This window comes from Balaenoptera acutorostrata, chromosome 8 (assembly GCF_949987535.1).
Source record: "Balaenoptera acutorostrata chromosome 8, mBalAcu1.1, whole genome shotgun sequence".
Classification (NCBI taxonomy): domain Eukaryota; kingdom Metazoa; phylum Chordata; class Mammalia; order Artiodactyla; family Balaenopteridae; genus Balaenoptera; species Balaenoptera acutorostrata.
Window position 1 is genome coordinate 51,375,386 of NC_080071.1, and position 25,443 is coordinate 51,400,828.

At 40.2% G+C, this 25,443-nt stretch overlaps 1 protein-coding gene across 1 annotated transcript; it reads right to left on the reverse strand.

The window, feature by feature from the left end:
- Window positions 1-5,307: 5,307 nt before the first annotated feature.
- CAVIN2 (caveolae associated protein 2) lies at window positions 5,308-24,075 on the reverse strand. Its single transcript, XM_007171449.3, has 2 exons — window positions 23,287-24,075; window positions 5,308-12,863 (listed from the first exon to the last, which is right to left on the reverse strand). Exons 1-2 carry the CDS (start codon window positions 24,007-24,009, stop codon window positions 12,069-12,071), a joined length of 1,518 nt encoding a protein of 505 aa, XP_007171511.3. The 5' UTR covers window positions 24,010-24,075; the 3' UTR covers window positions 5,308-12,068.
- Window positions 24,076-25,443: the final 1,368 nt, after the last annotated feature.

Below are 25,443 nucleotides of genomic sequence, written 5' to 3' on the forward strand. Positions count from 1 at the left end.
TCCTGTATGACCTGGCACTCCCACTACTGGGCATATACCCTGAGAAAACTATAATTCAAAAAGAGTCATGTACCACAATGTTCATTGCAGCTCTATTTACAATAGCAAGGACATGGAAGCAACCTAAATGTCCATCGACAGATGAATGGCTAAAGAAGATGTGGCACATATATACAATGGAATATTACTCAGCCATAAAAAGAAATGAAATTGAGTTTTTTGTAGTGAGGTGGATGGACCTAGAGTCAGTCATACAGCATGAAGTAAGTCAGAAAGAGAAAAACAAATGCCGTATGCTAACACATATATATGGAATCTAAAAAAAAAAAAAAAAATGGTTCTGAAGAACCTAAGGGCAGGACAGGAATAAAGACACAGACGTAGAGAATGGACTTGAGGACACGGGGATGGGGAATGGTAAGCTGGGTCGAAGTGAGAGAGTGGCATGGACATATATACACTACCAAATGTAAAATAGATAGCTAGTGGGAAGCAGCCGCATAGCACAGGTAGATCAGCTGGGTGCTTTGTGACCACCTAGAGGGATAGGAGGGTGGGAGGGAGATGCAAGAGGGAGGGGATATGGGCATATATGTATACTTATAGCTGATTCCCTTTGTTATAAAGCAGAAACTAACACACCATTGCAAAACAATTATACTCCAATAAAGATGTTAAAAAAAATTTCCTTTCCTAATTCTTTCTTGTCCATTTTTGGAAATAAACCATGATTTCTGGAACTGGAACTAGAACTTCACTGTCAACCTCTTTTGATAGTTTGGTCAAGTAATTGTTTGAATAGACTAGTGGTTTTTAAGTCATTAAGGCAGGTTAATCACCTATGAATAAGTAATTATTTTTGTGGACACAAATATGGTAGCACATGGAAAAACAGATCATTGTTATAATGGAAACCTTAAAATAGTTAAGCCTCAACTATATATGTTCATAAAAATGGCAGAGATATTCCAAGAGATAAATACTTCAGAAATCATCTGATATGTTTACATGCATTTATTTGATAGAGCAGATTTTCTTCCATAATTAAAATATTTAACATCAAATTAATTTGCATTCTCTGAGTTTCTACCAACTGATGACACAGTGAGGTCATCTAGAAATATTCAGTGTTGGAGGTCAGACAGTCCAGAAATAAAACATTTATTTTAGGCAGTTAGCTTACTAAGTGAATAAACCACATTTGGTTAATTGAGAACTATCTTCAAGCAGGAAAAAAAATACAAAAGCATGGTAGCTGCACGCACAAAATGCATAAATACCCAAGCCTTTGCAACACATCGTGATAATTCTTTCATTGTGTATATAAAATATTTGCTAAGTTAAGTTGTTCAGATTCTCAAACCATATAATGTGAAATCTACTGTAGCTGTACTGAGAAAGGATGGAATTGTATGTTGACAAGTTACCTACTCCCCTTCCTTAGGAGTTTTCCACAGGGCCATCCCTAGCATGTAGTGGGCCTCAGGCAAAATTTTTTTTGTAGGGTCTCTGTCTATAAAAAAATTTTGATTTAAAAAAGTGTTACAAAATTCATGGACCTATATAAGGTATGGTAATTTTCAATCAAGCTTCAGAATAATGGGTAAAGTAGAGCTATTTACACATTTGTTTATTGTCCAGTCATTGCATGTAAAGAATCTTCACAGGGGCTAGTACCTAGGTGCTGTTTCTTCTTGTTCTTTATTGTCAAATGCATGGTTCCTGGCTAATTTCATATCTCCCACTATGTGAGGAAAAAGGTAGCAATACTGTTATTGTTCACAATGCCATGGCTCTTCAGATTGTTTTAATTGAAACAATATAGATCTTCTTGCCTCTGTGGTTTCTAATACCATTTATTTAAGGCTGGTTACATCATTACTCATGAGTCTACATCATCCATCATGCCATGATCACTGGTTTCCCAGGACTGTCTCAAAGGTTTTGCTGTGCTTTTCTGATGATGATCACAAATGCAAGTCTTATCTAGTATATGCAGGAAATGTGAGTGATAAGTTGTTTTCTGGTCATGTCAAATTTAGAATTTTATAGCATAAACATAGAATGATACATCCTTCCATTATGCCTTCTCTTGAACTCTTTAGGTGGTGACCACGGCATTCCTAGAATATGATCTCTTTCAGTGTTGGCTATACCCCTGCCTTCTACCACTTTCACCAGTGGGAAGATAGGGACAAGAAAAGTGGTCCCATTTGTATAAGAAATGTCCATCCCTTGTCCAGCATGGCTTAAGACCAGCTTAGTGGGGAATAACATCAACACATGCTGTAAGGCAAGAGACGACATGGATTGGAAGAATCTCTGGTCATAGGGGAACAAAGGGCTCGAAAACTCTTTGCGGTGTTTGGGGAGGGTAAGGCAACCCTGGGGAAGTAGCCTGACACATGATGTGGAACCTGAGGAGGAAGTGGAGTGATGGCCCTGGGTGAAGGACCCCTGCTGCCACCTTGCTCCCTTGGTGCTGTAGACGGGAGGTGGCACTCTGTCCTAAAAGCTTTTGTACCAGCCCACATGCATGACTCCAGCCCAGGGGTTGGCAGTATACCATCAGTATCCCAGAGCACTGGACTTGTCTTGTGTCCCTCAGAAATGTGGGTTTCCCCAAATCAGCATGTCAGCACTACTCCAGAGGCCCAATCTCATTCATACTCTCACGGCTTCATTAAAGAAATACTCTGCTAACTAGGAGTATTTTCTTCCTGAAAGCTCTTTGGGGAATCTGGTTTACCCCTTGCATGGGGTAGAGGTTTAGACAGCACTTGAAGGAGAGAAATGGAGACTGGGGCCCACAAGGGTCATTATCTGACCTGAGTCTTCCGTCTGATGACACCAGAGGGGAACTTAGAATATTTCTTGGAATGTTCTTTAAGGCGTAGGACTCCCTGAGGGGCAGGCACAGGACAGGGTCTCTGCTTGTCTGGGTTTAAGGGCAGTATGGGATTTCCTCATAGCTTCTCTGTTGCATTTCTCTCTCTAGCAGTTGCCTCATACAAGGGTTTGTTCTTAAATTGCTGCTAAGTTACTACTAAAGTGCCCTCTTCCATGTCCCAGTAGTTAACCTGTAAAGATGTGTTTTTAGGACATCTCTTTGCAGTGGAGATGAAGAACTCTAAGCTTTTAAGAGCAAATGACACATTTCTCAAAAATTAATGTAAATTCTTAAGCATTCACATTAGGTTTAATAGTCCATCTACATTTCAGAGCAGTGGACCAAGCTCTGAGGAGAAACTTTTGGCTCATGGATGCCTCACACAGAGAAAACACTCATGGAAATTGGGGCCATTATTATTGCTTACTGTGTTTTCGTTTAAACTGATGAAAGCAGAACAGCTTGTCACTTCAATAGAAAAAAAACGGAATGTATGAATTTTGTGGATGCTTCAAGAGTTGCAAGTTAAGACTAGTAATGTAAATCTGTTTTTTAATGTCTAGTCCCATTCAAAGAACAATGAAAGGTAGTGGAAGTCTCTTCGTCTTTTTGTACTTAGAAGAAACAGATATGAAAAATTGGTATTCTAAAGCCATAGATCAAACACTGTAGTTTAAGAACTTTAGAATGACAATAATTAGAAAGAAATGCATGTTTTGTGGAAAAAAGAAAGTGCTTTTTATTTCTTTGGTGTTGCTATGGAGAAAAGATGTGGTAATGCTCACAGGGTGGAACTTTATTCTTGTTCTGAAGCATAGAAAAATTCCTGACTTCAATTTAGTTTTAACTGATTTATTCTGCTTTTCTATTTTCTTCCTTCTGTTCCCCCTCCCCGCTTCCTCTTCTCCTTCTTCTTCCTCCTCCTTCTTATCTTTCTTCTTCTTTTTTGGTACCCTTCCTTCACATGTGTGGACAGTCTGTCAAAACACTTTTGTATCTAAATAGATCACCTCCTCCAGAAGTTATTATTTAAATTTACTTTGGAGAAAAATTACTTGATTCTCTTCCAAAATAGGGACTCCTGGGGAACCCATCTGCTCTAAGAGAAGTAGGTGTTTCAGGTAGAACAATGGGTCTGATACAGACTCTGTCCACCATTTGAAAATCCTTGAGATAATAAATAATCTGTCTTGGTTTTAGGGATGATTCATTCTTGATCGCTTTGCTTATTCTTATGACTATTAAAAAAAATAAAAAGCTACTCCTGTGTAGCTGTGATAAAGAATAATGTAGATCCATATTTGCAACTAAGGAAAGAGCACCAGAGAGATTAAATGAGAAAAGTTAGGTGCAACAAGATCCTGATTATTTAAACATAAAGAGAAAATATACATATATATCTTTTATATTTTTTCCTGGAAGAATACATAAGAAAACTTTGACCATGGTTATCATCAGAGTATAGTGTTCGGAGAAGTGGGAAAAGGCTAACTTCTTTAATTTCCATTTAAAACCTTTTTGCATCATTTGAATTCCCTTACTATGTTCCATTATGTGGTAGGCAAAATTCTAAGATGGACCTAAGATTTACCACCTCCCTGGAGGACACACCCTGCCTAATCCCCAGATCTGTGAATATGATAGATTTTACTCTTGCGATTTTATTATGTTACATGGTGTAATTTACTGGAAGAGAGATTATCTAGGTGGTCCTGACCTAATCACAGGAGGACCTATAAAGCCTGAGAGGTTTTTTTTGCTGCTCGAAGAAGCATAGGCAGCCAGAGATTCAAAGCACACTAAAGAATTGGATGTGCCCTTGCTGGCTTGAAGATGGAGGGGACTACACGGTAAGGAACGTGAGCAGCCTCTAGGAGCTGAGGGCAGTCCCGGGTTGACAGTCAGCAAGGAAGTGGGGACTTCCATGCTACAACTGAATGCAGGGAACTGAATTCTGCTAACAAGAATGTGCTTGGAAGCAGATTTTCCCCAGAGCCTCCAGATGAGATATCTTAATTTCAGCCTTGTGGTACAATACGTTGAACCCAGCCATGTACAGCAGGGATTATCTGGGCATTAGGATTATGGACCATTTCCCCCTACTTAATAATTGTTTAATTAAATAAAAAATCTTAGGAAGTATTATTTTAAAAAAACAACTCTTATTGTAAGGAGAATATGTACTCTTTCAAAGTTGGATGTAAAGTTACTTTACCTAAAGTAAGTCAAATTTTCTCATTGATTTCTATTGTGTATTTTTAATTATTCTTTCCTGTCTCATCCTAGCAAAGATACTATATAACAGAAATTAGCGATGTGTTTCCACGAGAGAAAAATTCCCTAAAATTCAACAAACAAACCAAAGTCCCAAAACAAAATGAATTCGAAAACTTTTCGCAAGAGAGACTAAACAAGCAGTTTATTCCAGGGCACATTGGGATTGCAGGAGGGAAGGGCATGTCTTTTTGGTTTGCAGTGAACCAGTGAACCCCGTACCTTCACAAGTCTTGGTATACAGTATGTGCTCAAAACTTACTTGCGAATTAAAACAAATGAATGTGCTTGCTGTCAATGTTGCGTTTTTAAAGACTATAGGTTTTCTTCCACTCAGAGTCTCCCTTCCACCATTTTGTTTCACACTTTAGCACAGAGAAATCTCTACTCTTGTGTATTCTTTACATCCACACAACTGTACTTTGTACTGTTTAGATTCCTTCTATCTCCATTCTGGAAATTTATGGTATGTTACACAGCAGAGCTACAGGATCTCCATTAACTATCTTGTGTGACTATTTCTCAAATAACAGTTTCCTTAAGGCTGAAGATTTATTTTTCTTGCAGATTATTTGTTCCTTCTTGCTTTGCTTCTGTAAATTCTAATTTATGTAGGGGGCTCCCAGCACTTTCCCCTTGCTCAATAGATAGAAAGTTCCTAGATGGCAAAGACTCTTCTCTTGTCAGTCTTATCCACAGACCCAGCACAGGGCCTGGCACATATAGATGCCCAATAAATGTTAATAAAATGGATACCTTTATTGGGGAAATGTTTCTTGCAGATTAAAAACACCCTGCAGTTATTGGATAATTCAGGCCTAACTACTTTCGTTTAATCTCTGAAAAGTCTAGCTACAAGGTAGTTGGAAAATATCTTTTGGTCTCTGACAATAAAAAGAGTGATAGTAGAAAGAAAAAAGAGAGAGAACTAAAGAGATAATGGAATTACACCCAAGGTACATCAGTCTCCCTTTCTCTGGTTAATTTTTGGGGCAATCCCATAAGCTAAGATATTCCTTTTCTCCATCCATCCTGAGAGGGAAGGTGGCGGGGGGGGGGCTTCCTTTTTATTATGTAGGAATTGAAAATTATTGATTTAAAGTTCCTAGGACATTTGATTTTTCAAATAAGGGCACATTGCTCAGAATAAACTGCCTTTCTCTGCATGTCATTGGGGTTCTGGATACGATTAACCTGCACTGGACCTTGGAGAACATAGCTAATCCATGTGTTTCCATAGAGCTTAAAGTGGTTGCAAGCATAAAGTTTCTCCTTAACAAAGGACATCTTTCCCCTTGTGCTAAATCGGTATCAGTTTTTTTTTTCCCCAACTCTGAGCTCTGAAGTCTCCATTTAGCATCCAGAAAATTGAGCTGTGTTCTTTTCCTTTAGTACCTCATTACTAACAATAAAGAGTTGAAGAAATGGAGTGTCGGCTGGCCATTTTGCTATGAAATACGGCAGAGCAGGGTGCAGACTTGCTTTTTGTCATCTGTAGGACCTCCAGGTTATTGATAGGAGTAGGTATTTTTCTACTGGAACATAGAAATGGAATAGTCACATTATATGCTCAGTTTACCCCAACAAAATACCAATCCCGTTGGCACCCAGGGGCTCTGCAGGTAACCCACAGGTAGGTAGTGCTGCTAATAACAGGAAGTGGTGCTATCCCATTAGAGAACATATAACCACCTTTCAGTGTGATTGGTGACTGTCTCCTCAGTGCATTGACTATGCAGCATTAACAGGAATCTTTTCACAAATGCAGTAAGTGGCAAGAGAAAATTTCTTACAAGTTCCGGCAAGGGCATTTTTGCATTTTCTATTTCCCTAAGAAAAATTTTGTGCTTTTTCTCAAGGCAAATCCAATCCTGTTGGTAGCTTTCTATTCCCATGTCTGTGCGTCCAGGTGGGGAAGGAAAACCCAAGAGTGTTCACTTACAGACCAGGGGTCAGAAACTGATGGCCTGTGCCGAGGCTACAGGCCAGCAGATAGTTCCAGTTGGCTCAAACAGTGATTAAAATGATTTGAGCTAGTTGCCAGAAATTAAAAGCCAGGAGCTTTTCATGCAAAAAAGAAATCTGAATTTTGGCTCTTCTTAAAAGAAGTTGAAGCTTTGGCAACACCGGGCCTGACTTCTCACATGGCAAATGGAGTTGGGTGGTAGATGCCAGTTTACCACAATTCAGGGTGGCTCCTAGAATGTACCGTCACTTTCTGGGAATTAGCAAATGCGCCACCTTCAGACTGGTGAAGGATGAAGGTGTCCCATAAGAGAGGTCACGGCCCACTTGTAACTGCTCTGCCACAACTGCTGCCACCACCTCGAACCATGTTACTTCTATGTGAGCCCTTCAGGCATTTTGAGTTTGTGACCACTGCCTAAGCCCTTGGAAGAAGCCACTGACTTCAGCATACATCCTGATGAATGAGGGCTGGCCTGGAGGGTTTTCTTTGATTGCTTGCACCAGCATTTGCTTGATGTAGCTCCTTTTTTACGTTGAGAAGACAGCTGGACTGTTTTGCAGGAATCATCTTCAAAGGCCAGGTCTCCATATCGTCACGGTTCACCTTACTTCCCAAACACCCACACGTCCCCACCCCATGCTGATTTGCCGTTTGCTCATATTTTCAGCCTGTGAGAGGATGTGTCCAGGCGGGATAAAGCAGTTTCTCTAGCATGGCACAGGAGTCTGACTCCTTTAACTTGGAGTTTGAGGCAGACTTCTTGCGCCATCTTTGAATTAGCTGATTCTAGTATCTATCTCTGTTGACAGCTTGCGCTTATTAAACTGTGCCCCACAGTGAACCCTGCGGCCACTGACAATGGACAATGCCAAGGAGCTGAGGAGCCCCTCTGTGGCCTCAGCAGACCTGAATAACAGTCTCTCTGTGGCTCCCCAAGAATCGTGAGCTGTTTTTTCTTAGCATTAGTATGACAATCATTAAAATCATTTACAAAGTGCAGCTCTCTGTGATGCTGTATAAGGCGCGATAAAATGAAGTTAATACCACGCCATCAGAGAGCTTATAAAGTGATTCATAGTGAAGCACAGTTGGGTGATACAATTAGGAGTCTTGTTTTGGCAGTAGCATGGATTTCAGAGTGGGGTTGAGCACTGACTCTGACACTCAACAGTTATGTGAACTTGGACAAGTCTTTTAACTCTGTGACCTTCAAGGGAAAAATAGTTAAATTGTAACATGGTGAGTGAGAACTTAGAGTGGTTAAGAACTCTGTAGTTCCCTCGCTCCCCTCATCAAAAGTCTCAGGTATAAAAACAGTACCTTTCTAATAGGATTCATTTGATTAAATGAGATAATGTTTGTGTCTAGCCTGTGGTAGGTACACAGTTCTGACCATTGGCGTGCCCAGCCTGGCGTAAAGTAAGCTATCAGAAATGTTCTCTCTCCCCCATGCTTGTGTCTTCCTGCTTTGGGCACTACGAATTTCCAAGTGGGAAGGACAGATGGTTGTATTGCTCAATAAATATTTACTGAATTGATTTTACAGTGGAAAGTCTTTAAGCATATGAATATCAAGCTGTCTTGCTAAAGGTGTAGCTTCGTAATTGGGGCAGTTTGTGTGGAGAGTTAAAGATAATTTTAGAGTTTCAAATACTACAGGATAATGCAATGGTTAAAACAAAAATAAGAAGAATGTATCTTTAATAATGTGAGTTACTGCCTGTTCCCTTTAGGAATGAGGTCCTGGCTGCAGAAGTCTCTATTTCAACACCCAGATCAAGGAGAATACAAAGCTTCAGTGCCAGTTTGATCTGAAACTTGTTTTGCAGTGTCACAGTCTTGCAGTCTTAGGAAAAGACTTGTGGTTGCTATGGAACTGTTAATAATGATTGCCACCCTTACCTCAATTCCTCATACTCCTAATCTCCAACATAAAATCACTTAGACTTAGGCCGTAGGGCAGTAAACAAACTTTTGAGCAAGAATTAACTGGGTTTGGGCATTAGTGTCTTAATGTAGGAAATGACTTTCATTATAACCTTTACTTACACTAGTGGCTTGGCTATGTCAAAGGAGCTTCTAGTTTCCTGATAGTGAACTGAAATGCAGGAGGTTCAAACCTTGTTCTTCTGCATGAGCATTGCTAAAAGCAGAAACATTTTGGGCTTTCATCTTACAATAAATGTAAGAAAAAAATATTTATTTTGTGCAGAACTGGCCTTAGTGTGGGTCTTTTATTTTCATGTATAAAAAGAAATTCAGCCATGTACTAGATTCGTAAGTGGAAAGGGAAAGAAGAAAATATTCCTGTTGAAATATATATGTCTATATATTTTACAAATAAAAACTCATGGAAAAATCTCATCGTTGCTCTATTTCTGTGAGATCTGTGATCTGTGTAATAGACACTTCTTGTTCCTGAATTATATTTCTAAGATAATGATCTCAGTGCTTATTAATGTATAATCCTTGGGGGAAAACTAATCCAGTTCTTGAGCTCCAGGCACATAAAGTTAGGAATGGGTTATTGGGTGGGTATGAAGAAGACATAACTAATTTGGGGACTTTGTAGCCTCACCAGTATGCAAATAATTCAACAATAAACAGAATAACTAGTTTTCATTTCCACAACTGCTGCTCTCTCTAATCCCTACAGTATGTGTTTTCCAACAATTAGCTGGCTTAATTCTCTGTTCCATTGGTTAGGATTTTAATGTTTCAAATGAGGAACAGAGAATAAATGTCTGTCAGTCAAATCTAAAAAGATGCCTGACATGCAGATAGTTTCTAGGAACAAATAACATAAGCATTTTTGAAAAGGAAATGTAAACCTTGCATTAGCTCTGAATGGCCCAACTCCTTGGCTGCAAAAGAGTAACAGCAACTTTGTAAAGGTTAAACAGGCATGTTCAGGGCCCTGAGTGAAATTTAGTCTTCTACCAACTGGATGGCAGTGCAGAAGACAAAGGTGTATCTGTGTGAATAAACTGAACATACAGTTCAATACATTCATGTTTGCAGGGCTATTTAAGGTATTATAAGGTCTGGTACAAAATAATAAAAATGCAGATGGAACTATCAAATTCATCAAGCTGCTACAATAAATTCAGATGCTCTCCAGAGCTGGCAAGGTGATGTCAAGAAAGTTAAACTTGGAGAGTGAGACTTGGATTTCTAAATGAGATTGGGGAAAAAAGAAAGCAGAATTAATAGGGGAAATCAAGAATAAAAAATCAACATTACGGCTACATTTGGAGGAGAGTTTAATAATCAATTCTTTCTGCTTTTTTTAAAGTTTTCTGCCAAGAAACTGACATTGTTATGTACTTTTTATTTTTTGGTTTATTTAGTCTTCTTTAACACAGCCATTGTTAGTTCAACAATCTAATATTTGGGGTACATTATTGCAAAATAAGGACACAGCTGTATCAGTTATGCCATCAATACATTTGTTAATCCTATCCCTGTTATAAGGCAAAGCATAGTTTGTTAATACTGTTTTAGATTAGCTGTATTTGTAAGGTTACTTATAATGAGTGGTACATACTAAAGGTAGGGAATTTGCTCTCTGGTACAACTGTCTTTAAACCGTAATGGTTTTCTCAAAACATTACCATTCTGTAATTAAAAATAAAGCAATATTTTAGTATAATGTTAGGCAGTAGTGAAAATTACCCTGTCTGAGTAAATGTGCACATACACATAAACACTAGCATGCTTTAAGAAGTTGAGAAACATATTAATATTCTGTGAAATTAATATATAAATAAAATATGACCTGGAATGAAATTACCATTATGTACAAAAAAGGAAAACTCGACTCTTTCCCTTCCCAAACCTGTTGATTCTAACGTGTTACAAACCTACATTACATCATTTGAAGTGTAAGGATTATTTCAAATTTGGAAAACATTAAAGAATAGTACGATCCAACTTCCTACAAAAGGCAGTATGTATTAATTAATTTTGAAGATTTATGTTCATTCCAATGTTAAAGAGACATCCTTTTGAACTTCCTTAGAGAAATATTTGTAATGTATTTTATTAAGAAAAAAATGCAGCTTTAACACAGTAAAATGTTTTTTTAGATTATTTGAAAATATTAGAAAATAAAAATATTGTGAAGATATAACATATTATTCTAGGATAAATGAATTTCTTCAGCATTGTTATATGAGTAAATACTTGAACTAATATCGTAAATATTTTACTTTTGAGCACATGCTTTTTTCTCTTTGTCTTCATTCTCTTTGCCATTCTTTGTTTCTGTTTCTTTTATTTTCCAACTTCTCCTTAGTTTTCTTTTTCTAATAGTACCAACTTTTCTACATATCTTACTTCGTTAGCTGAACATTATAGTCTTTCAATTTCTCCTTCATTTTCAATAAACAATGTTTTCTACTAAGTAAATAGCCAACTTTCTCTTCTACCTTTTAAGAAAAGTGTTTTCTTCTTGAAATATAAAGTAGTTATCTCTTTAGCTTAAATACATATGTATATTATATATCACACACTTAAAGAATATAGATTCACAGAATTCTATGGAAATTCAATATATTAGTGGTACGCTTATTCAGCAAGCTTATGGAATGACAAAAAATGAATCACATTTCATGATTAGCATCTTACGTAGCCTCTGATGTTTCTGACTTAGCCAAATTGATCAGTGTTTTTTGACTGCTCCATTTCTTCTTCTGGGCAGTCTTGGAGAACTACAGAAATGGAACCTAAGAGTAAATTAGACGTGTAGACCCTGACAGGTTGCCTTCATAGTAAATCTCGGGCACGTGTGTGCGCCTACTGTGTAGTAAATGATGACTACCTGGACGGTAACACGGTGTGAGTGGGGAGTGCTGGAGATGTACAGGAGTTTGTTTCTAGGCTCTGGTTACCCACTAAACTGAAAGCACAGGCTGGGCACAGAGCACTGTGCCTTTAGGCGGTCTGGTCCACCTGGAGCACAGCTGGCTGCACCGGCTCCTCATCTGACCGCTCTGCCTCGTGGGAGGTTAGCACGTAGCCTCCATCATAGCACACCTGCTGGGCCTGTTCCAAGGCCACCGACTCTTCTTCTTCATCTTCCACAATGGTCAAGTCGATGTTGCTGTCCATGGCCGAGTCACTCCCTCTTGAGGCCGCCCTCCCAGCATCCCCCTCCGTGCTCTTCCCTTCCACCAGTACACTGGTGAGGGATGCTTCGGAAAGACCCTCCGCGAATGAGCTCTCCTCGTGGTCATTCGGCACCTCACTGCTAGGCATGTCTTCTGACTTGGTCTCATTTTCTGCAGGGCTTTCTCCCTCTCGGACTTTCTTTCGACCGAAAGTGAGGGGAGAGACCTTGAAGGGGGAGCTTTTCCCTGAGGATGTTTTCTGGTGATTGGAAGTGAGAGATTTCTTAATCTTCTCTCTCCTCTCTGCAGATACAATCTTTGTCCCCAGCTTGTTCATCTTTTTTTCGATGTTCTGGCGAGAAAATGCTTTCTTGAGGCTATCCACTTTCCGGAGACTGGATCTTTTTATTTTCTCTGCCCGGCTTTCTTCCATCTTTTCCTCTGCACTGTCTTCCAGGGCCTCCTCGTCATGGGGCAATTCATCATCGGACGAGAGGTCCACTGTGTGCAGAGTTTCCTCCAGGGACTTGTTTTCATCAGCATGCTCCTCTTCCTTCCCTTCCGCTAGGCTGGAAGCTGGCTCTTTCACAAACACACTGGCAGGGATCTCATTTTCTTCCTGAAAAGATGGACAATGTAAATTTCATGTTAATAACACATTTCACAAATAGTCCTGAACTGCTGTAATTTCTGGGTATGTGTTTTTGGCATGACAGAAACCAAAGGTCTGTGGCTTTAGTTTTCTAGAATATGAAAAGTTAATTCTAAACTGATCAAGTCATTCCGCTTAGGCTGGATAAGGCCAACAGCTGCCTGTTGGGAATATTATGAGGGCATCTGGCAAGGGCTCTATCAGTGACAGGCAGGGAGGGAAGTGGGCTGTGGGTCAGACAAGACAAGGAAGCTGCCTAGATAAAGGAGCTAAAGTAAGTTACTGTGAACCCAGAGGGCCTCTCTCTCATACCCTCAGGCTCTATTCCTGCCAAAATCCCACTGCAAAAGAGCCTGGAGGTCAAGTTAGAAGATAAAAGATGAGGACTTCCCAGTTCTCTCCCCTGCCCCATCTTTTCCTTAAGTGTCAGGCACCAGGTAAAGCCTCTATCAGGTTCCCTCCCCAAGTAGAAGTCAAAAGTAAAGGCATGGGGCTTCCCTGGTGGCGCAGTGGTTGAGAATCTGCCTGCCAATGCAGGGCACCCAGGTTCGAGCCCTGGTCTGGGAGGATCCCACATGCCGCGGAGCACCTGGGCCCGTGAGCCACGATTGCTGAGCCTGTGCGTCTGGAGCCTGTGCTCCACAACAAGAGAGGCCGCGACGGTGAGAGGCCTGCGCACTGTGATGAAGAGTGGCCCCCGCTTGCCGCAACTACAGAAAGCCCTCGCACAGAAACGAAGACCCAACACAGCCAAAAATAAATAAATAAATAAATTTAAAAATGAAAAAAAAAAAAAAAAAAAAAGTAAAGGCATGGTCAACCTTGGTATCTGTTTAAAAATGCACACTAATTTTTCTAATGACCTAATTTTGGAGTAAGAGAAGCAAGGGCCAGCCTTACTGGGGACCCACTCACGAAGCCTTGTGTTTAGAATGTGCTTTGTGGGCATTATAAGGAGAGATGGTATACTACGGCCATTTCTGGAGTAGTAAGGGGGAATCATGCTGCCAGGCGTAGCTTATCAAGCCTCTCTGTTAAATAGGGCTTCCTTGGGCAGGAGTACTTCAGCCTCCACCTAGGGTGAAGAGTGAAGAGGGAAACTCAGGAATCTGTGCCCCCTCCCCTTATTCCCAGCACACCTCTTTCTCCAGCTTCTGGGTGTACAAAGATCTGCCTCTCCCTCTGCCTCGGGGAGCAGAGCCTGAAAACTTGCCTCCAGAGAGTGCAAGGGGGATGGTTCTCCAGCGTAGCGAAGCAGGGAGATTTGAACTCAGACAGACTTGGGTCACACAGCATAGGAATCCCTTTGATTTTTATATTTTTCTTGAAATACAGGAAAATGAGAGCCAGCTAGCAAAGTGCCTTCACATTTTCATTGGAAGAAATGGCACAGTGGAAAGAACGTGTGACAGGAGGCCTGAGTCTCAGTTCTTTCTGTACTACTCAATGGCTCTGAGGCCTTCAGCAAATAACTTAATCTCCTTGGGTCTCAGTGTCTTCCAAATGTGAACAAGAGGATTTGACCCAGATTAGCAGCTTTCAAACTGCACTCCCAAGGGTATTAGGAGTTCTGCAAGAATGCCAAGGTGGGCCAGGCTCCAGAGCCCACTGCCAGCCGGGCTTCAAGAAGAGCCTCAGTGTTACCTGATTATATTGTGGACTGCCCAGTAAACTTTCAGTTTGAAAAATAACTGGATTTAGTGAATTTAAGAGTCTATGTGTTAAAAATAAATAAATAAATAAAATAAATAAATAAAAGCTCAAAAACAAAACAAAACAAAAAGTCTATTTGGGAGCTAAACTTCATGCAAAGTTTATGTTAATGGTAAGAACTTCCCTTCTTGTTTTGCAATTTTGATTGACTGAAAAGTCAATAAAATTGGGGTAGTGATCAAAAATATGTTCTAAGGGTATACCTGTATACTTTCAACTTCTCACTACAAAGACTAAGTGAACAATGTTTTAATATAGAGAAACTTAAAAATCCCTCTCCTTATTAATCACCAAATAGTATAATTATAATACTCTCTGAAAAGATACAGCCCCATGTCCTCCCCTTAGACACACATACTCATAACAGTATGAGTTCCATAAATTGGTTAGAAACAAAGTCTTGGGTAGAGTAAAAAGCAGCACGTCTGGTTAAATAGAATCCTTGGTAGAGTTAAGAAATCCCAAATTCTGTTTCCCAAAGCTTACTCCCATTTTGACTATCACAAAATGTCAGAAACACAGTATAAAAGATAAAGTAAAAACTTGAAATTTGCACGGGATTCCCACGAATAACTTATGACATGGACCTTTACAGAGAGCAACTCTGCCACGCTTCAAGTCTTGACTTGCCTCTTTTTCTTTGGCGTGTATTCCCTGTGAGGGTGGGAACTTTTGTCTCTTGTTCACTGTTAAGCCCCCGTGACTAGAGTAGTTCCTGACAGCTCAGCAGTTATTTGTTGAATGAGTGCATGTTCAGTGAGGAGGCTTTCTAAGACAGCCCTGAGGGTGGCTAGAGTGGAGACTGCCCCTTTGTTGGGCACTGCAAAAGAATGGACTTAGCTCTGTGTCTAGAAGGACATTTGCTGACTGCTGCTGCCACTGGGAAAAGAGGAGAACCAGGCCTTAGGGGCTCAGCAGTTTCCATTTTTAAGGAAGGATTTTATTCTCAGTGGATGAGCATTACTAAAAGAGGGGCAGACTGCAGAAATAGCTAGGGCTCTGATGTTTAGTCCAGAAGCAAAATTACTTCTGGGGTTTGACAAGAGGGTTGGGAAGGTTTGACAGGAGTTGCTTGCAGGAAAGGAAGAAACCAAGAGCTCAGTAAAACGTTATTAAAAGTCCTCAGTAAAGAAGGCAGAAAGTCAGGTGGAAAACTAAAAATAAGCCTTGGTTACTAGAGGAGAGGTACATTTTGTGTAGTATAATCTCAGGTTAATCAAAGGTTTACCTTTGATTACTGTTGATTACCCTGATAACTTCCCTTTCTTCAACCTCAACAAAAGATGTCCATATTAACTGTATTTCTAAAAGAATTAAACCAATAATATTGCATTTTTAATGAAGTGTAAATTTTATTGTCAAAAAAGCACAGTTACTGTTGAGTCTTAGACTCTTGTCTCTCTCACCATGTGTCCTTTGAGGACAGGTTTGGGAAAAGTGCATTATCAGGTGAATCAGAAGTGATCTGTTGGTAGATCACACTGCATACATGAGGGCAGTCGAGAGATGGTGGGAAACCCAATTGAACTCTTTCAGACAATGTCGGGGAAATTTATATAAGAACTCTTTGATGCCAACTATGAAAATAAACCCAGCAGGAACAGACATAATCCAGAATGAGTTGGATGTGTCTTAATACAACTGGAAACAAGTGAGATATGCCTTCTTGGCCAACTGCTATGCTTCTGCTGTCATTTTTATTACTCAAGCAGTATTTTGGGTTATGTCTACTGGACAGTGTTTATTTTGTGACTTCTTATAGTTCTACTCTGAAGGTAAGCAAGCCCTTTCCTTTCACACAGAAATTTGTGAATGTCCAAGTACATGTGGGACTTAAATTTCCATAATGTTTGTTTAGAAGCAGAAAAATGCTGACACTTTTCAAAATCTCTATTCTTTAGTAAAATGTATACATGGCATTTGACTATAAAGGAACGATTATAGTGGTGGAAATTCAACTTGAACTTCAGACAGTGGCTCCTCTGTAACTGCACTGGCCCCCAGGTGTCCAGTCTTACCTGGTCATGTGTCCTCCTTCAGTCCAATTACACGTACCTTATGGAAACACTTGATATTTCACCTGCCTACAGGTGAGGTGATACTTCTGCCTTCAGCCTCCTGTTGTAATGTTTTTGATCTGCTTTCTCTTACAGATTCTAAGATTGATGGCTCTTTCAAGGGGGAGGATCAAATATACATCCTCAGTTCTGTCACCGCTTAACTATGCTAGTTACCCATATATCCACTTGGGGTTTGTAACTCCTTAACATGGCATTAAGAATCCCTTGTGAGTTGCATTGCTTCCTTGGATAGTTCTACCCAGGAGAGGCCCCCAGCTGCAGCTGACTATTTGCCCTATAGAGTTATTTTTTTATTAAAAAAATTTTTTTTAACATCTTTATTCGGGTATAATTGCTTTACAATGGTGTGTTAGTTTCTGCTTTATAACAAAGTGAATCAACTATACATATACATATATCCCCATATCTCCTCCCTCTTGCATCTCCCTCCCACCCTCCCTATCCCACCCCTCTAGGTGGTCACAAAGCACCGAGCTGATCTCCCTGTGCTAGGCAGCTGCTTCCCACTAGCTAGCTATTTTACATTTGGTAGTGTATATATGTCCCTGCCACTTTCTCCAGATTTATTTTCAAAAAGGTACGTAGCCCCACTGATGCAGCTGCTCCTGGTTCTGACCTTTCACAAGGACCCTTAGGGGTTTTTAAAAGGAAGGGAGAATTAATCAGTACACTTCTAACATGATATGCTTGCACCATAAAAGAGAAAAGGAATGGAAAGAACTCTTGAGAAAGTGGCATTTTTCCTTGCACTTTCGCTTGTTTATATTGATTCTTGTGAACTCACAGTCTCAGTCTTACGTGCAGTTATCAACACAGAGAAACTGGCCAACATGCTGGGTACTTCTTGGGTTGGTGCTCATGGAAGCAAATCTTCTTTGCATATATATAGATACACACACTTTAAAAGAGAAGGAGACTCTATGACTAGCATTAGAAAAGGAAGCTACAGTAAGTCATTTAAAAGCTTGAACAGGCAGTTTGCTCTCCTGTCACTAACTTATCATCCCCATTGTTAGAAGAAAATAACAAAGGCTGTTACATTCCCACAGGGATGTGGTGGCATCCTAGAGGGATATGAAGACCATAAATCTGTGTCCATGGAATGTTTTATCCAATAATCTCTAAATACTAGTTATTAAAATGGAACTATGCTCACCTGACATTCTGATTTATAGGTCTCTTTTACACATTGATGGTTTTCTCCAATTTGTGTTTCTGAGGTATAGATTGCCAAGTGGATAAAGCCATTGATTAGAAATGTACCCCTAAGGCAACTGTTGGTGGAATCAGCAAGTCATAAGAATAAAATGCATTAGTTATAATCCCTGAGCAGTCTTTCACATTCTCGAGGATTTAAAAGTTTCATTATTTTTCAGTGTTATCGAGGGTTCAGTTCTTTTTTAAGATCACACTGGTTAGGTGTTCTTTGTTGCACACACAAAAAAAACCACAAAACAAACCAAAAAACAAACCACACTGAATTATTTAAAAGCTATTGTAGAAAACCCAGTAAACATGAACTTTGCCATAGTGGGATTATAGTGTTTGTTTTCACTCATTTCATAATTCAACTCTATAATTTCTGTTATTAATAAAATGAAACCTTGCTAGTCACTTTGTTTCTCAGGGCCTCTGCTCCTTTGATATAAAATGAGGTTAAACTAAATGATTGTTGAGGTGCCTTCCAGCTCTAAAATACTTGATTCTGTGATATTAACCTAAATCCCATGAAAACAAGTCTAACAGATTGCAAAAGTGATCTCACAGTGTACAAATGCCAAACATGCTTTGTTTCATGCAAGAATCAAAACTATAGGACCTGAGTTGCATTGGAGAACCCTTTTCATTTGTTCAATTCAAACAGATACGGATTACAAAACAACAGAAGGGGCGACATTTACTTGGAAGGGCTGCATCTGAGATAGAGTCTCGTTTTTCAATATATGAGAGAAGTAATGATTCTTTTGAAGAAATACCGACAATAATCAGTTATTCATTTAAAGTGCCTGAGGCAGTGCTGACATTCAATAAGTGTAAATAATAACAATAAGAACTAGTATTTTGTTTATCTCATAAACTAAAGGGCACCGGATAAGTAGCACATCAAAACCCATATCCCATTATGGGAATATTAATCAATGTGATACAAACATCGCGAGCTGTCATATAAAGGTGACTTTGGTTATCTATATGCCCGTTTCTTCTAAGTCTGTACTACTTTAGCAATTTTCAGAGCAGTGGCTTTGGATAAATACAGTCTTTAAAAAAATTAATTTAAAAATAATCTGAAGATGTTATACTTATAGCACCTTTCTGAAATTCTGTTCTCATCAAAGGAACGCAAATGATGAATATCTGAGCACATTTATAGGCTTGATTCTCCATGAATGTAGTCACAGCAAACATCTAACTTCTACTCTTTTCACCCAGTTTCACAATTTTATGTGGATGAAAGTGTAAACTGTCCATGAGTACTCTCATTTTGTTCCCTGGATCTGAAATCATTCCCAAACTGCTTTGTCAAGTAATCATTACTAGAACTTTAAGAGGCCTTAAGTGGGCATCACACCCTCAGTGCCAGTTACCTGTGAAATTCTAGTCTCTTCAGTCAACAGAGAAAACTTCCTCTTAACTGTAAATTCACTGATTTTTGTACAAATTTTATTTTTAGTAAAAGATACATATGCACTTACAGGCAAAGAATTAGTCTTATTAGTCTTTAGCATTTTCTTTTTGATCAGCCACCTCTCTGAGTCTTATTTCATTTATACTGGCTCCTGTTACAGTATTTTGAATTCAAACATTGATGTTAAGCCATTATTTAAAAAAAATATAAAAAGGGAAGCTGCTAGGTTTAACAAGGACTTTACAATTTATTTTATTGCTCAAAAGGAGATGCATTTTCTCCAGTTTTAGATTCTACTGGTTATAATTTGAAGTAATTGCTAAGACATGAGAGGCTTAACAGCTACAACAATGTTGTAAGTTTAGCACAGACTTAAATAAATAAATGACATATTTTAAACAGGACAAATTAAGGACAAATTTCAGAATTTAAAAAAATGCTAATATGTATCTAGTGTTACTAGCATCTAGTAGATCAACCAACCAACCAACAAACCAACCAACCAAAAAGCACCTGCAGATTTTGGAGAACACAACGGGACTTTACAAACTGGAAACATAATCTTCTAAACACTATAGGACTGAATATGATCCAGTCAGGTGACAGATTTTCTCTTTCTTCACTCTCCTATTTTTACATTAATTCTTTCTGTCTTAAACTAGAAAACCAGTGGATTTAGTAAGGGAAAGTCTAGCATAGGGGTCAAGTGGACTGAAAGTGACAAACAACTTAGAGACCTGAAGTGGAACCTGGTACATTATCTGCCCTCCTCACTCTGCAGGTCTAGAAAACATCTACCCTGTGCCCCACTGTGAAGACTGTGCTGCTACTAGAAGGGTCTATTTAGAGTAGGCCCTTTGGGCAGAGTCCTGTGCTTTTAAAGGACTTTTCTTTCCTTTGCTCTGGTGGTGATGTAATGTTGATTTGAACTTGGTAGTTGTCATACAATGTATGGCAGGGAGTAGGAGTGTGTGTGTGTGTGTGTGTGTGTGTGTGTGTGTGTGTGTTTACCTTTTAATAAATCCCAACTAAAAAAGCAAAAGCATAGCTGTTTGAAGATCCTGGGTAGGGTGAGATCAGTTTTTACTAAAAAGCCAAAGCATAGCTGTTTGAAGATCCTGGGTAGGGTGAGATCAGTTTTTACTAAAAAGCCATATTTCTAACCAAGCACAAGTATAGCCTCCTCTCCATGCAACTGCATTGCAGATCCACCCAGGAAGAGCTTCAATTCTTTGAGCTTACACCATGACAGTCGCTAACCATTTAAAATATGTTATTCCATTTATTCCTCACCCTATGAGAGAGATATGAGGGAAGAAGCATTAATGTTTAAGAGCGTACACTTTGGAGTCAATTAAATATGAGTTGAAATCCCAGCTTCACCACTGCCTACTAAATAGTTTCAGATAAGATATAAGTATCTCTGAATCTCAACATCCTCATCTGTAAATTGGTGCAGTTGAGATAAACTACAGAAAGATACTTAGCAGAGTATGCAGGGCTTATTAGAGCTCAAAATACTTTTGCTCTTTCAAATATTAATAAGATGTACAGATGAGGAAACAAGAGCTTGGAAAAGCTACACAATGTGCACAAGATCACATCTGGCAAGTGGTGAAACTAGGATTTGAACCAGTGTCTGTATGACAAAATCTATCTTTTCTCAACCCCTATACTGGACCATTCTCTAACACAAGTTATTATTATATCCATTGGCATAATGGATATAATAATTATAATGAATATAATAATTTACTACCCTAGAAACCCCTACTTTAAGAAGGATCAAGAGAAAGAGCAACTTTTCCACTGAGGGACTTCATTTGTATTTGTTTTTTCAGAATAGTCATCTTGCAATGCCTTGAGAGTTGATATTTCTGATATCCTTTAGGCTAATAAAAGATCTTACATTACATGACTTAAGAAAGGTCCAGTTCCTTGCCCCTCTAATTCTTTGTCTCCTAAACTGCTCTTTCAAAAAATCCTTGGGGGCTGCTTGCTAAGAGGCCCTGAATGGAGCCTGAACACATTGCTTTGGATTCTCTTAGCTTCTACCTTGGTCTTGAGCCCCTGTTTCACCTTGTCCTCACTATATGGCGAATTCCTACCGTTCCTGGCTGTAATTTCACACCTGTCAATCCAATGTGACAAAACAGGAGACCATGGCAGGGCTTCAGCAGCAGCCCGTGTCTTTAAGTTCCCAACAGTTGTTTTTTTAAATGTCAGATTTACAGTTCTCTTGAAATTTTTAGTCACGTATCTTCTCCATCCCTCTCCCCAACACCTACAGGACATCCATGGCAAAACAAAACAAAAACTGATCCCAACATACTGTGATTTTCCTCTGCTACATAAATAATTTTTTGTTTTTCTTCCTTAACTGAGGGACAGGACAAGAGAGAATCTCTCTGATTCATAGTGGAAGGAGGGAAATTTCCTTTGATGACTCAGATTTAAACAGGTCTGTATATGTTTGGTTTTGTTTGGAGATCAGTGTTTAATTTAGAAATGCCTTGAGAGTTGAGATTTATAATATCTTTTAGGCTAATAAAGTTAGGATCTTATATGGCTTAAGAAAGGCGCAGTTACCATGTCTCTTTTTAGTTCATCTGGTTCATGAAAAGCTATTCCATTTGCATTAAAAGCTAAAAAATTTCCGGTCTGCAACAGACTGCAAGGTATAGAAGGATATCAGCTGCCTGAAGCTTTACAACATCAAGTGCAATGTGGGGGGACAAAAAAGCAGCGAGATGAGTCTTTCCTTTTTTGGAGGAAGGAGGCTTAGGTTCTAAATTGGCAGAGCAGATTCATTTAGAAAAAGAAGGCTTCCTCGGTTTAAGTTCCAATTTCTAAATCTCTTTGGGGAGATGAAGGCTCTTCTTGTGTGCCTTTCACAATCAAACATTTGGTTATAGCCTCTCCCCTCCGTGGCTCTGAAATCCTCTCCTATTCACGTGGTCACAATGCGACAGCCCTGGGGCAGGGATGGCAATTGCTTCCTGGGCTCTGTGCTGGCTGAGCTCCACTGGGCGGAAGGGCTTCCAGCATTAGGCAGGGCTGCCCTTGGATTCACAAACGCCCACCACGTGGCGGAACAACAGTCCCAGGCAATCTCCCTGTCCCCAAAGAGCCTCTTGCTACATTGATTGCATCATTGATGCATTACAAAAATTAAGTGGCCTTTTCATTACAAGGCAACCATTTGAAGGAGAAAATATCCTAGGCTAGCCTTTGTAACTGTAACTGATAACACTGCTTTTGTTTTACTTTACAGTTGTGGTCTCTCTGAGCAACGAGAAGCATATCTAGTGTGTTTGTAGAGTAATGCTCTATAGTTTCAGTGCATTATTTGCTAGAAAAAAGCTCAACAAGATTGCTTTAGCCAAATGAGTCTCAAAAGTAGAAGGCTAGTTCATCTCTAATGGAATCAATCTTCAAGACTTGGTTAGTCCCCCAAACATAGGTGAGCTTTGGACAAAGGGAGGCTTTAAAAAGTTATGAATTTGACTTGATTAAAAAACAAAACAGAAAACTCACATGATCACCTCATTTCCACAAAGAGTTAATGAACAGCCACTGCATTAATTTGCCCTGTCCAGCTAACAGCTGCAGTCAGAGCCCCAGGTTCACAATGCAAAGAGACAAGTGAATTTGACTAGTGTGCCTGCACCTGCTCACTTTCCCAACCTGTATGGAGGTGCTCCTGACAAATGACCCCGACCTGCTAACTCCTGAGGCACCTGCCTTGGGTTTAGGCTGCAGTGACCTGGGGACTTCCCAACCCTGTGTGTAGATTTCACAGGTGCCTGCTGAAGGCAGCGGGGACAGTGCCTCGTGTGCGTGTGCGTGTGTGTGTGTGTGTGATCCCTGACAGGCAGGACAGATGTACAGATGGCTGTGAGAGCCAGGCGACTGAGATCATGGCTGCGGAGGAGTCCCCGCTGGGTGGGCGGAGAGTAGGGGCACTGACCTGGAAGATGAGCACCTTGAAATGGTTGCGCCTGAGGAGCTGGGCGTGGTTGGTCTCGAGCCGCTTCACTTGCGCGCACTGCCTCTCCAAGCGCTCCTTGACGGCGCGCATGTGGGCGCTGACCTTGCGGGACTTCTCCAGCAGCTTGCTCACCGTGTTGCTGGTGGAGGCCTGGTACTTGGAGAGCTTGGTGAGGTCGTTCTGGATGCCCTTCACGGAGCCCTCCAGGCTCATCTGCCGCTGCTCCATCTTGTGCTGGTTCTCCTGCACGGCGTCCAGCATGTTCACCAGCTTGTCCAGGAGCGTGAGCACCGTGACGGCGTTCACCTGCGCGTTGTCCCGGATGGCCTCCTCCGTGCTCCCCGGGTTCAGGCTGGGGCTCGGCGTGGAGGAGGGCGCCGGGCTGGAGCTGCCCGGCTTTTCCTGCCGTATGTCAGGACCTGGGTGCTGGAACTTTTCGGCTTGCGCAGCGTCCTCCCCCATAGCTGGGCAGGTGGGAACTTTCTTCTGGCTGCGGCGAGAAGGACGGTGGAGAGGGGTGCAGAGCGTGGCCCTCTGGTTTGAGCTCAGAGCACGGCTCTCTAGGACTGGCAGAGGTTCAGACAGGCAACAACTGGCTACACTGATCAGGGGAGCTGCATTCCAGCTGCTCTTAAAAGACCTACTCCACCCAGTGGGAGGCGAAGGATACAGAACGGAGAACCACTCAGGGTTTAGAGGCATGCACACGATTCCTAACGGCGTACTCCTCGGCACAGGTCACTTTCCTGCAGTTCAGCTTTTCTTTCCTGTGCCTCTTCCCTTTTAAAAATAAGTTCAATGTCATATTTCACTCATGACTTCATCTAGAGGCGGAGAAAAACACGCTAATTTGGCCCAGCTCCACAGTCTCCAATTGGCTAAAGCTAGTAAACTTTTCTCTGGCTGCTATGCTGCGTTTGCTACAGAGTGCCTGCTTCTTTTTTTTTTTTTTTTTCCTGGATACAAGTTGTTGTAACGGAAAGTATTGTTTGCCTTTGCCCTAGAACAGACTGATGGGCTGCAGGACGCCTGGTGTCCTAATGGAAGGGGCCAAGTTTAAAGGGTACTTGCAGTCAAGCTTGTAGTGTTACTTTTTAATTTCCAAAGGGATAGAAGTAACATAATGACAAGGAAAACAGTCCTGTTCTTACTCTTGCAATTGGTGATGCAAGATAAGATGAAAGAGATTGAAATTCAGGGATGTTAAGACATGCGAGGCTGTTACAGTTATCATGTAGTAGATGGAAATTTTCTGAATGACCACTTTAAAAAAAGAGTTTCTTTTGAGAAGTAAAATTGATATAGGAAAAGCCAAAAAAAAAAAAAAAAAGTATGGTTTCTTTAAGAACTTACCATGCTGATTTGTTTTAACTAATTTTGAATCAGGGCTGAGAGAGTTTCTCAAATGCCCACCTCTGCAAGGCATTTATTGACACGTGCCCAGAAGTGTGACTCTCGGGCAGGTTGAGCTGGAGTTTCTGAAGTGCTTCTAATGTTTGACATTTCCAAATTCCTGCTCAGTGAAGTGGCACACCTGTTCTAAAATGTGGCCCTCCTCAGCTGAGCCCTTGGGACTTGGGGCTTATTTCCTAAAACGACTTTACATGCTTGAATTGGTTTTAAACGTATCTAGCCTTTGAAAGTGCTTTCAGCAGGAAGTTTGTAACAGGCCTTCAATGTACAATTTTAAGAACAAATACCAGCTCATTTTGGGTCAGGGTTGATAATGGAAAAAGTGCCATTCTTCAATGGCAAATGTACATGTGAGCCAATCAATCAAGAGGTCATTCATTGTCACATTTATTGAACTTGTGAGTCCCCACTATCTGTTTGGTTCTATATTTGATGAACTATCTAGAGCATACTAATAAAGTGTGATCTAAGACCCTGCCCTCAGTGCATATGCCTGCTAGTTAGGGAGATGAATCAAAGATTTTACAGAGGCCCCCAATTTTCCTTAGATAATTGGTACCCCCCAAACCCACTTAAAGTGAATCTTTTCAAAATAGGGAGAAAAAAAGCAAAAATATTTGGTTGAGACAATATCTTTTAAAAATGTAAGAATTATTAAAATTGCTTTACCTTACATTTAACAAAAATTTAGTTGGTCGGTGATGTGTTAAACATTAGAACAAA

Bases quoted from the DNA above. Each gene is read 5' to 3' on its own strand.
- CAVIN2 (XM_007171449.3), bottom strand. From the start codon at position 24,009: ATGCCTCTAAACCCTGAGTGGTTCTCCGTTCTGTATCCTTCGCCTCCC. The intron at 12,864-23,286 runs GTCAGTGCCCCT...CCATCTTTTCAG, and splicing joins TCAAGGTGCTCATCTTCCAG to GAAGAAAATGAGATCCCTGC.